Source organism: Anabas testudineus, chromosome 14 (assembly GCF_900324465.2).
Source record: "Anabas testudineus chromosome 14, fAnaTes1.2, whole genome shotgun sequence".
In the NCBI taxonomy this organism is placed as follows: Eukaryota; Metazoa; Chordata; class Actinopteri; order Anabantiformes; family Anabantidae; genus Anabas; species Anabas testudineus.
This window is the reverse complement of record NC_046623.1, coordinates 15284115-15296969: the sequence shown is the minus strand read 5'-3', so window position 1 is coordinate 15296969 and position 12855 is coordinate 15284115. Positions and strand designations below refer to the sequence as shown.

The 12855-nt window shown below is 40.7% G+C and overlaps 1 protein-coding gene across 3 annotated transcripts in view; it reads left to right on the top strand.

The window, feature by feature from the left end:
- Nucleotides 1-12855, top strand: part of LOC113170697 (transcription factor COE1-like) — a 68270-nt gene that overhangs the window by 47795 nt on the left and 7620 nt on the right. For all 3 annotated transcript variants that reach the window (XM_026372896.1, XM_026372894.1, XM_026372895.1), the window contains exons 9-11: nt 599-732; nt 1999-2125; nt 8149-8237. In XM_026372896.1, the coding sequence (XP_026228681.1) occupies nt 599-732; nt 1999-2125; nt 8149-8237 (350 nt within the window). The remainder of the gene's footprint in view (nt 1-598; nt 733-1998; nt 2126-8148; nt 8238-12855) is intronic.

Below are 12855 nucleotides of genomic sequence, written 5' to 3'. Positions count from 1 at the left end.
AGTACAAAAATGGTATGACAACATATAATTAAATGTCTTTTATATCCTGCAAAGCATCATTTCAAGTATGTTCATATTCTTGACATTAGTGGACTTTCAGCTACATGTCATGGTCCTTGAAAATAGAGTGGTTATAGTCGGGCTGTTTTATTTCTTCACTCTTTATTACATTCTTCACTGGACCTATACATTCAGATATGGATAAATATAAAAAATAGTTTTTTCTAAGTAAAAGTCTCCAAATTAGGTTTTAAAACTAAAAAGGAAAAACAAACTTAGCACATTCTTGCACCCTGTAGAATAATTTTCTCAATCAAGGACCAATTCAAGGACTTAGTCTTTGAATCCTTGGTGTTTATACATGTGGTGTGTTGATCTGGAACACAGCCAACAGGGTGTCCACCATAAGCCAAATATGAGATGCAACTGAGATTAAAAAAAAGATTCCCCTGTCCTTTGTTTACAGACTGAAACAGCTGTTTTTCCACAACCACGACCGTCTAATAAGATTTCATGTGATGAATGTTGCCTGAATGTTGGCACTGTGGACTTTATTCAACAACAGTGTGTTTTACTTGTGTGTCTCTCCTCGTCTCAGGAGCAGCGCCTTGCATTAAAGCCATCAGCCCCAGTGAGGGGTGGACTACGGGGGGCGCTACGGTTATCATCATAGGAGACAACTTCTTCGACGGTCTCCAAGTCATCTTTGGCACCATGCTGGTTTGGAGCGAGGTCAGTTTACCAGTGAAAATCGTCCTGTCTCCATATTCTCTCAGTCCTTCAACTGTGTAGTTTTGCCCTCAGACCGTTGGAAGTAATTCAATATGAAAACATACTTTTCCTCCTGGTCAAGCTCTTAACTGTGTAATCGCCGTTTGCATATGTGTGTGTGTGTGTCTGTGTTAATGTTTGTCTAAATGAGGTTTGGCTCTCTAATGAGTCCCCACCACCAAGCAACTGCCGCCCCTCTCTACCTTCCTCACCCACACTCCCTCTGCCTCTTCCTCCCTGGAATACTGATCAAATCAGCAGATTTGATAGCCATCGGCTTAGTGCTCACAAACACACACACGAGCACACACATACAGGGCTCACTATCATACTTTTCCCCAGCGCCACTCCTCTACAGAATGTTTATTTGTCTTCTGACTCCACTCACCGTGTGCGCTGAGCGACCGTGGCTCCCTTCCAACAACAACACCAAGTGTGTATGTGTGTGTGTGTACATGCTGGCACACATGGATGGGTGTGTGTTAAGAGCTGAAGGGTTTGTTTACAGTGTTGAGAGCCACACTTACACACACTAACATGTGTACAGAGTCTCAGTTCAGTTCACTTCAAACTGACTCAGCTCTCTTGGTGTTTCTCAGACAGGCTTCTAATGGATTTTGGCCAACCAAATGTTTCATTTGCACTCAACCTGATTATTGATCCTGAAGCGAGAAAACACAGTTTGAAAAATTTGTTGGTGGAAACTGATTGCATGTTGGCCAAGTTCTGTTTGTCTGCATCTCTTGCAAGCACGGGCCAACTAGTAAAAACTATATTTGAAAACTTTCCATAAAAATCTGATGCTGAATGGTTAGTGTTTGTCACACACGGCGTATGGATTCACTGTATGTTGGGAAATCTGACTTCAGTTATAGCAGCTAAGACATTTTGTCTCATGCATTTATAAAACTATGTTTGCTGCAAACATGAAGTTCAGATTCTGCTCCTTTCAATTATATTTAATGCATGTTGCTGTAGCTACACGGTCACTTATAGATGTTTTTTAATATCCAATATAACTCAAACCCACAAACCAAAATCAAGTAGCAAAAATGTGCTCAAAGAGTCACACACAGTAGTGACCACAGACAGATTTCTTTGGTGGCTTTCTGCAGATGTGTTTTAATGCAGTATAACCTGGTTACACTAAACAGACAGCTGCATTATTTTGTCCTGATCAGTTTTTGTGTACTGACTCTTTGTCCCTCCTCTTCCGTCCTTTTCTAGTTGATCACACCACATGCCATCCGGGTGCAGACGCCTCCCAGACACATCCCTGGAGTTGTTGAGGTCACTCTCTCTTACAAGTCCAAACAGTTCTGCAAAGGCACACCAGGAAGGTTCATATACACAGGTAGAGCCACTGTACAAACGCATGCTTTTCTTGATTGAAGTATATTGTTGTGTGTTTTTCTTCTATTTTCTAGAGGGCAGGTTAAATTTTTCATTTCTGTTTTTGGAAAAGTGTGTTTGCAAACATAATAAGAGCAGGTCTGCGTGTGTGTGTGTGAGTGAATGAGTTGCAGTTCACTCTCAGGCCAGACAGTGTTGAACTAATGACTGTAGATTAGTCAACATTAACGACCCACACTCGTTACAATGCTGCCATAATCAGAGGCTCGTTAAAAGCAGCTACAATTAAACAGTCTGCTCTTTATAGCCCTCCATACTGAAACTATTAGTGAAATCATCCAGAACACCCAGTTTACTAACACACACATGCATATACACGGTGTTGGAAAATGTGTGTGTGACTTCTAACCAGATTGTTGTTTGTGAATAAGTGCTTTCCTGCTAAATTCAGTAGAGGAGAGAAAAAGAAAGAGAAAGCATGTGTGTGTGAGAGCATGGCTTCATTTTGTTCCAACATATATGTGGAAATGGATGGAGGTGATGTGATGTCTGGTATTGATCCGCTCAACATGGCTCCATCACACCACAAGGATGACGTCATTCGCAAGGAGAGACAGAAGCAAAACAGCTGCTATCTAATGTTATGAGACTTATGAGACATTAGAGGACCTTAGTAATTAACCACACATAAAGATGAGGATTTAAACCTGATCAATGAAGATGAAAAAACATGCCATAACTAAATTGTCAGTTTTATTGTAGACGCCAAGTTCAATAAAGCTTTAATATGTGCTGTTCAAAATGGACAAGCTGTGTGTCTTAAGCTTTAGTTACAGTTGTTTTAATGTATTGCTTACCTAGCACCTTCTAAATCAATGTGCAGTTCATGGAAGTGCACACAACTAAAGGTTTTCTTGTATAGAAAAAAAGATCTAACAAAACAGGAAGACGGCAAAAAGAAGAATTAATGGACTTTGGCTCAATAAACAAACTAAATAGCTCCACCTGTAGGAACTCACTCAACAGTGTGAAACACAAGGAAGTGGACAAAACTGGTTGATTGCAAAATGGTTTCAGCAGCGCAGTGAAAAGAAAAAGAAAAAGCTACAACTCAGCCAGATTAGGTTAGTTTTCATGTCTTGATAAAGTTTGGAAATGTTAGATAGTTTCTTTGTACAGACAAAGTTACTCAGCCTTTGTGTCTCCTTCAATGTTCTTCAGTCAAAACATCTTTGACCTGACCCTGAGGCTAGCTGGCAGGTAATTGGTCCGTCTGGCGTCTAACTGCTTCTCCTATTGGGCGGAGGTGACCCTCCGTGACCTCGCGATTGGCTGATCGCTTCAACATGTGACCCGGGAAACGCGATCCGTTTCTGTGGTTGCCTGATCCCGCCTCAAGGTCGACTTCTTTCTAGAAGTCAACAGTGAAAGGTCACGGCGGTGAGCGCTGATTGGTTGTTATGGTTTTTCAGTGTTTTAGCCGTGGTCGCCTCTGGGTGTAAAGGACTGAGCAATTAAGCATGGTCATGAGCGCACGCACGCTAGTTTGCATCCACACAAACACATGTAAACGCACATAAAGCCACAGTTGCATAGGGTTATGTCTTACACAACTTACCACACACACTTTCAAACAGGGGCAGGAGTTGAAAGTAATTGTAAATCAGAGAGATATGAGGGAAAGATGGTGAGTAGTCTGGTAAACAGATGGTCTACCACATACATACACACACACACACACACTTTATGCACACATACACATTGTGCCGTATGGCTGCTACATCTGCCTGGTGGGAAAAATTAACATTCTCGACATCACACACTCCTATAAACAGACAATGGTACAAAGTGACAATCAATAAATGCTCTTTCTCACACACACAGATGTTATATACACACATGAGCACATGCACACACAACATGCATACTACTGGGCTGATTTAGTGTCAGTGTAACTGCGTAGGAACACCCATTGTTGTGGATGAGAAATTTGGCAAAAACTGAAAAAGAATATACTGGAGGGCAGGTCTTGAAAAGTCTTAAAAGCCTTGACTCCCCTCGTTAAAAGGCTGTAGAAGCTATTTACACATCTTAAATTTCACCAACATTTCGCTCTTACTTTTTATTTTAGTGAAGTTATTTAGTAGTTTTGCCTCTCTTTGTAGTCATTTGTTGTTAGTTTTTTAGCCCCCATAGCTTTGCTGTGTATTAATCTACACGCAGTGGTTCAGGTTAATTGATAATTCAAATCTGGGGAGTCCTGACAAAATGTCATATAAATGTCAAAAAATTCATGTTCGTCATCGATAATTGTTCTTTGACCTGTACGACCATGAAAATGTATTAAATTACCTGCTTGGTGGTTTTAAAAAGGTCTTTAAAAGTCTTAAATTTGGAAAGACGGAGAGAGAGAGAGAGAGAGAGAGAGACGGAACAAAGAAAGTAAAGAAATACACATTAAAAAGGGAGACAGAAAGAAGGAGATTGTAAAGTATTGATCCACTCCTAAGTGGAACACACGTATACTGTTACACACATGCAGATACACACATGTACAAATACACAGAAAGTCACAGGGAGAAGAGGAGCTTGAGAGAAAGAGATATCATCTCATAAGGGGAAGAATGAAGCAATAATTCAGTAGTATTGAACTGCTGGCCGGCCAGAGAATCGATCTCACCATACCTCCTCTCCTCCTTCTCTCCTTCTTCTCCTTTTACATCAGTCCTCTTCGTCCTTTAGCCCACCCAGCTTCACCCTTTTCTCTCTCTCTCTTCCTCTTTTGCAGATCTTTTTCTCTCCTATTTGCACAGTTTTGTAGGAAAAACACATCACACTGTGTAATAAATATACATTAAAAACCCTAGACCCTAGGTTTCTCTTACTCTTTTTCCACTGTCCCATCTTCTTTTTTGTCTGTCTCCCTCCTCTGTTCACGTTTTTATTGTGAAACAGGAGTGGAGGATCTGTACTCATGAAACTTCTATGAGTATTGATCTGTGGGCAGCTGTGGACTCTGAGAGAAAGAGCGAGGCTGAAGGAGGAGTGATGGAAGAATGGATGGATGCATGAAAGTGGCAGAAGGTGTAGTTAAGAACGAGGGGGAGGTAGAGGAGAGGAGAGGTGGAGGGATTTGTGCTGAAATGCTTTCATGGGCAGCAGGGTGGCAGAATGAATCAACATGAAACAGGTTCAGGCTTCAGTGTCACCAGATCATCAGCTGGAGTGTTGCCTGTTATGTTGTTTTCTAACATTCGTGCATGCAGCTGGGACATGCGGCTTTAAGGATCAGCAGAACTTAAATAAGAAAGAAGAAGACAGATATAAAATAACAGGCCCTTCTTAAGATCTGACTTAGAAAAGGTTTGTAACTGTAACTTTAATTAATGGTTTGAGCAAATCTTCAGCGCCATGAACAGGTGAAGTTAGGAAAACACTCTTAACTTTTAAGATTCATCTCCAGCAGTAGTCATTTAGGTTGGATGACTAAGCTACTGGCAGCTGTTGAGCACTCATCCTCTATTTTACAAGTTGCCATGCATCTATCAGAAGTGTTTTCATTTCTCCAAACAGTATCGTTGGTAAAACCTTGAAGTGTATCGAGTTTTTGTGGGTGTTATCGTGACCAGAGTTTCTCCTCCTGTGTCTGTTGCCTTTTTATAGCTGATGTGTAATCAATTAGGTGGCTTTTGCTGCACCGACACTATTTCTGTTTCAGTGCGGGAAGAAACCACCAAAGAAATCGTTTGAGAAACCTGACCTTTTGGCTTCAAAGTACACACACACACACACAAACTGGCACAAACCTGTGAACATACAAACATTCACACACCATTCAATGATTTAAGAACCATATTGTTCTATTAATAAGGGTCTGTTGGAGCCGCTTAAGGGCCCGGAGCATTGAAACCAGTGTAAGTCATCCTGTTTTGTACATGTCTTTGTGTTTGTGTGTGTTCTATATTAGAGTTGGCATCGGTTAAATGTCTCCAGAGATGCTAAGAGAGTGTGGATCTGACACTGGCAGTTAATTCTGACAGTTGATATCCCACTGACTGTTGGGCAGCTGTTGTAGTTTTCTTTTTTTTTTCAACAATAACTGAGTTTTATTTCCTGCTCTTTTTAGATCCTTTAACACAGGCTCCCTTCCCTCACCTCTGCTTTCCTTTCACCTTAATTTTATCCTTTGCTGCTTCTTATTTTGTTCATCTGTTGGCCTTTACCTTAAACTTATCATTTTGATTTGGAAATGATTTAAAAAGTTTTCTTCAAATTAAAAACAACTGTTGTTCTTAACGGTTTAACATTTGGTCTTTTTACAGCTCACAATTTATGAAGATATGTTGCTAACAAATTGGTTTAGAACATAACACAAACCAGAAACTTGGGTGTGATGTGATAATAAAAAAATACTTACATATAAAACACACACACACACACTCATGTACTAAAATAACGTAGAAAACGCCACAGAAGGCATTCAGCTGCAAGTAATTTATCAGTACTGGATGTGGAAAGTACCAAATATCACTGCAGCTGCACACTTGGAGTGAATGCACGCCCTCTGCACTCCACACCTACATGTCTTTATCTATCACAGCTCCTCTACCTCTCTCCGTTTCCTCTTCTCTTCTTCTTCTCTCCATATATCACACACACAAACTCACTTGCAGTAAACGTCAAGTTCAACAGTGGGGCGAAGACGCATGTCCAGGACAATAAATAAATGAGACACACATACAGACACACACTGAACACCATCTTTCTGACTGGCAGAGCTTTCAGAGCCTGACTTGACTGACATATTGATTGGATAAAGACTGTAGAAGAATGTAATTGCAACATTAAAGCGAACAGTAAGCGTTTTTTAAAACCCTTTAGATTATGCTGCAGTGTTATTATCACCATTAGTTACTCCAACATCTCGGAGCATTTGCATGTTGCATTAAACTGTCTGCACTCCGTCACAGGGCTGTTACCAGCAGAGTTTGACTCTGAAATAGTTTAAAGAGTCATTTCAACCAATTTTTCTCCTCATTTACCGTTAATGGTAATTAGTGGCACAGAAACCAAAACAGACTTTTTCAACGTGATTTCCCACTGTAGACACTTCAGCTCATGCTTTTCTTCATTACACTTTATGTACATATAACAATGAAAAAGATAAGGACTTGTAATCTGGTCAATCTGAAAGGGAATGCACGTACTTTATTAATTAAATTCACACACTTTCAGCCTGGCATTGGTTTTCTCTCCCATTAGTTTCCCAGCCACATTTTGAACCTCTCAGTCACAAGCCAGCTTCTCTAACCCCCAGGCTTCTGTCAGCTCTGCAGATCATGCTGAGCATTATTTTCCAGCCGTTTTTTTACAAAAAAAGAACCTGTTTTCTATCAGTGTGGGGCTTGGGAACAAAATGTCACAAAATGGGATGTCATCCTCGCTCCTCACCAGTGAAATCCCCCACACTGAGCAGTATGGATGTTGTTATTCTGTGTCTGTTTATCAGGTGTGGAAACTTAGGTTGAACACAAACAACATTATAGTGTAACATGTATGTAGTGTGGCCCTCATTAGCCAGCTGAAACTGATATATCAGGAGGATAAAGTGGGGGATTATGTCGTATTTTACATGTACATTATATTTATTATGTTCAATGTGAAATCCTACAGGGAGGTCTGCATATTTACAGTTGCTCTTTTCATTACTAAAGGAAGTCAGGAGTCAGCTCGCTCTCCCTATTGGTCAGTCACTACGTGCCTCTGTACTGTATTTGATATTATGTGATGCCAGTGCTGGAAATCAGCAGCATGTCAGGGACTAAAAGTGCAAAAACAAACCGGAAGTTTCTAGACAACACTTGGGGGAAATCAAGAAAAGGCTGATGGAAAATCACATCATGCAAGTTTATTCTTTACTATCATGTGTTGCATTAGATCTCAGTACAAATCTTGTTGGTCATAAGCAGTTTCCTCCTCAGTTTACTCATTCTTCCTCTATTCGTTTGTCTCTGTTTTTGACAGCACTGAATGAACCTACCATTGACTATGGTTTCCAGAGGCTTCAGAAGGTCATCCCTCGGCATCCTGGGGACCCAGAGAGGCTGCCAAAGGTAATGAAAATAACTAATATTCATGTTTTTCACATTTATCTGGTGTCTAACCTGGACAGTAAACCTAAATGAATTGTACTAATTCTGTAGATCTTACAGAGATCCACTGAACTTTCAAAGAACAAGCACTCAGAGATGCATATGCAGAACAAAATAGTTATGTGTCAATGTTTTTTTTTGTTTTGTTATTTTTATTTTTATAATTATATGCAGAAAATGTCTTTTTAAGTCTCCTGTGGGTTGTGTTTTTACCTCTTCGTGACCTCTGGGAGTGTGTATGTGTGAACAAACTGCATGCCTAACCCCCATTGTACAGGGTGAGCGTTTGAATCTTCTCCAGATCACAGAGTCATATTTATATTTTGTTTATCAGCTGGAGATCAAGCGGAGCGTTTAAAAGATCAACAGATGTAAACAATTAGCACCAAACGATGAGCTCCGCTTTGATACCGAACGCTGTCATCTTGATCTGCTCACTGCTTCTCAGCGTGTGTGTGTGTGTGTGTGTGTGTGTGTGTGTGTGTGTGTGTGTGTGTGTGTGTGTGTGTGTGTGAGTTAGTGAGCTTACCATGTTGGTAACCCTGAGAACCTTCAACCTTAAACTTCCCGATCGGGGTGGATGCGGTCATGACCTTGCAAAGCAGCTGCCCTTGATTGGCTCTCCATCCCCACTGGAGCAGATCCAGGATTGGCTGCTTATGGTGTGACATCATTAAAAAAAATGGGGCGCTGGTCATGATGTGATGATGTGGCGATGTTGTGATGTCATCACGGGCCACGGCGACACCCTGGCTCCTGCACACGTGTTAGCAATCGCGTGTAATGTGTGTGTCACCGTGGAAACACGTTCAATACATCATACACACTTTAAATGAGCAGTGATTACTGTACTTTATAGTGTTTTAGCTTTAGACAGTTTAAATACTCAGGTTAAAACCTACAGTCACGTTTGAACCAGAACAAACATACTGAACACGTCACATTTGCCTTTTCACTCACCACAAACACAATTATTGCTAATTCAAACTAACTATATCTGAAGTGAGAGGTGGCAGTGCACAGAGTTCCCCTCAGTACAAGTACTGACTTGTGTTGTTTGCATATGGCACACACCTTGTTAATACTTACCTGTACTCTCTGGATTTTCTTTGAAATTGAAACAGAAAACAATGTTTTAACTCCTCTCCTCCCTTTTTGTTAGGTTTATTTATTCAACGGATAATTTGATCCAAGTAATCTAGTTTGCCAGACTTACATTTTAAGCTGTTAGTTCCCATGAAACCTACTCGAGGTGTGGAAATGTTCGTGGTTGCTATGACTAGCGATACTTGTTGGTTTGTTTGTTATTACAGCTGTATTACAGTGACGTTCTAATGGTGGCAACCATGTAAGTGGAAAATACTTAAATATCTATCTGAGCATCAGTTAACATGCGTTTATTTTGTCTTATATTTGTCAGGAAGAATAAAACAAATAAATCTAAAGCACTAATAACTATGATAGAAGAACTGGACTTTCTAGGACTATTTGGTAATTTATTTTTCTTATTCTCACAGTCAAGCTTAATATAAGCAACATGATGTCACATAAGATATTTTCTGGCAAAACCACAATGAGAATGAACAAGCTGCTGCAAATGAAGCCAGAGAAGCTGGACGTGTTGCACAGACCCAACCAACGCATGATAGAGAGACTGACCAGAGCCAAACAGCTTCCAGAGAAATGAGTTAAAACCTAAAATAGTTAAACACGTTGCGGTGACCACGTCACCTGGGCCTCAAACCAGCGTGAAGTGCATTTCTCTGCTTCAACCAGTACTGGTTTACAAAGATTCATTCATTCTGCTGTGTCTTCCTGTTGAAGAACGAGGTTTCTTATATGTTTGTCTTGTGTGTGTTCATATGTGTGTGTGCGCATTGTTGGGTAATTCATCACTTTGTAGCCTACTGGTCGATCGAACCCTGAGACTTTATTACTGCTGCCCACCAGCAGTCACTGTGTGTGTGTAGTTGTGTGTGGTTGTGTGTGTACATGTATTTGTCTTTTCCGTCTTCATTTGGATTCTGGATGCATGTGAAAATATTCTCTTCTTTTTGTGTGAGGAGGTTGTAGTGTGTGTTGATAGGGGTGGGTTGCAGTGTTTTGATTGGTGCCACACATACACACACACACACACACTTGTCTGCTCGTTGTGAGTATCGATCAGCCCCTTTATTGAAGTTGTAAGAGTTTGTTGCCAACACTATAAGGAAGGCAGACAGACAGACAGACAGACTGGGCAGTGGAGTGTATGAGAGGATTACCAATGGACAGCCGAGTCTGTAATTGTTCAGTGAACATTGAGGGGATTTTGCTGGACGCACACACACACACACACACCAGTGTTCAGCTGCCAGTTTGTTTCACAGTGATCAGCATCCATCCATATGTGCACATATAGTTACAGTACTGTTCACAGTAAAACACATACAGTACACAGTGAAGCCTGAAGATGCAGACTGGGTCTCACTGGCCTGTTTACAACTATTGGGCAACGCTCTGAAGTGATTTTCTGTGGAAACATCAGGGACTTCTGACCGTGGGTGGAGGAAAATCTGGGGCTTTTCTGTTGCATCTTTTGCTAATGTTAGCATAGGTTAACGGAGAACTGCAGCTATTTCCAGCCACAGCTGCAGACTGTCAGACCCAGATCTTCTCAGCACAGCCAGAATAAATAAGAGAAAACATTCATTCTTTTAAATTGCACCAAATGCTTGTTCAGACTGTGCCAACACTGAGTCTTGAATCTTGACTAATCTTGACCAAAACTGAAATTGTTTAACAATCACATTTAGATTTATTCTGACCTGCCACTAATCGCCTTTGTGGGTGATATGCCAGTAACTAAGATTACTGATTTCCTCTTTGGAAATCAATCATTCCTCTTGGCTTGTAGTGTCTTCACTGAAGCTCAAACATGGAGGATGAAGAAGACACAGTAAAAGACAGGGATTATTTGTGAAAACTGAATAAATTAAAGGTGGCATCTTTGCACAAATTGCATTTGTACAATTCCATTTAAGCACAAGCGTCCTGAGCCAAAATTGTGCTGCGTTCACCAGCCTTTATTGTTACTAACAACACTCTGTGATTGTTAGATTATGTCTGAAACACAATGGTGTAGAGGTACTGCGTCCGTGTGACGTCGTGCAACGTCTTGAAAACAGATTTATTTATTTTTATTTACTCATCAGTAAGTCGCGGCCCAAACTAGCAAAATTCTAAATTCTTACCATATATTTAGTTAGATGAGATCTGGTTAACGATGAGTGTATCTCAGTGATGGAGTTCAGTTTGACCAGTGTGTGTCACCCCTGTTAAACCGGGTGACTTCCTGCATGACTCACCCAGCTGACATTGCCATGCGACTCATTGTTGATGATGTCATGCATTGTTCTGAGGTCACGTCATAAGCCTCAACAACGAATGAGTAATCCTTGTGACTGGAGACATGAAACCATGAAACTCTCTCTACACTATGTATCTGTGTTACTGCTTATATAAATTTTAATTTACATGTTGATCTTCACCAGCGAGAAGAGATTAAATCTGAAAACACACATTCTAATGCAGTCTTATAGCACACCAGTAAAATAAAAGGTTCTCTAGAGCATTAGTAGTGATGACTTTTATGTACACTTTATGTATGTGTGTGTGTGTGTGTGTGATTTCGCCCCACATCCCTCTGAGCCCGGTGTAAGGTATGACATCATCTGTGTGTAAGGTGTGACCCTGCATGTACAGCATCCCTAATGGGACATTAGAAGCGGATCAAGCAGCTAATGTACCAGCATTAGAGAGGAATAAGTCATGTGTATGTCATGTCTGTGCTGGCCTGGCACACGCACACTACACACACACACACACACACACACACACACACACATCTGACCCCACAGATACTCAGCTCAGCGTTTCCTGCTCCTAATGCATACAACATGTGTGTGTGTGTGTGTGTGTGTGTGTGTGTAATGTATGGTTATCACATTAGGGCCGGTCATAACTCAGACAGTAAAAACACCTAGACACCTCTTGTTATTCTTGCTTTCTGCCAACAGTTCTGTCTTTTCTTGGACGCATTGCGTGCTGCTCCGTTTAACTGTCTGTCAAGCTGTCTCTGTGCATATTTACCTGAAACAGATGAGAATAGATTATTCTAAAGGTTAAAAAAGTCTTGAGGACAACTTAAATAACCTCAGTCGAGGAGCTGAATTTTGAAATGATTCATAAAGATTGACTCTGATGAGCACACGAGAGGCGAATATTCAATAAATATTTGACAACAGACAGCGACAATGTAGGACAATCACATGTTAGATTAAAGCCTTAGGTTTCACTGGAGCATTTGCAGAAATGAAAGACAATAACAGGAATCTGGAAACATTTCAGAGTCTTTTTCTGTCGTAAATCAGCAGCAGCTACAGAAAACTCACAAAGCATTTGATGGACAGAAACATGATGGAGAGGGTCAGTATCAGCAGAGCGCAGGAGGCACTGATTTGATCGTGTGTGTGCCAAAAGCATGTAGACATCTAGGTTGGATTAAAGGTTTATTTATTTAGTAATTAAGATCAGTCAC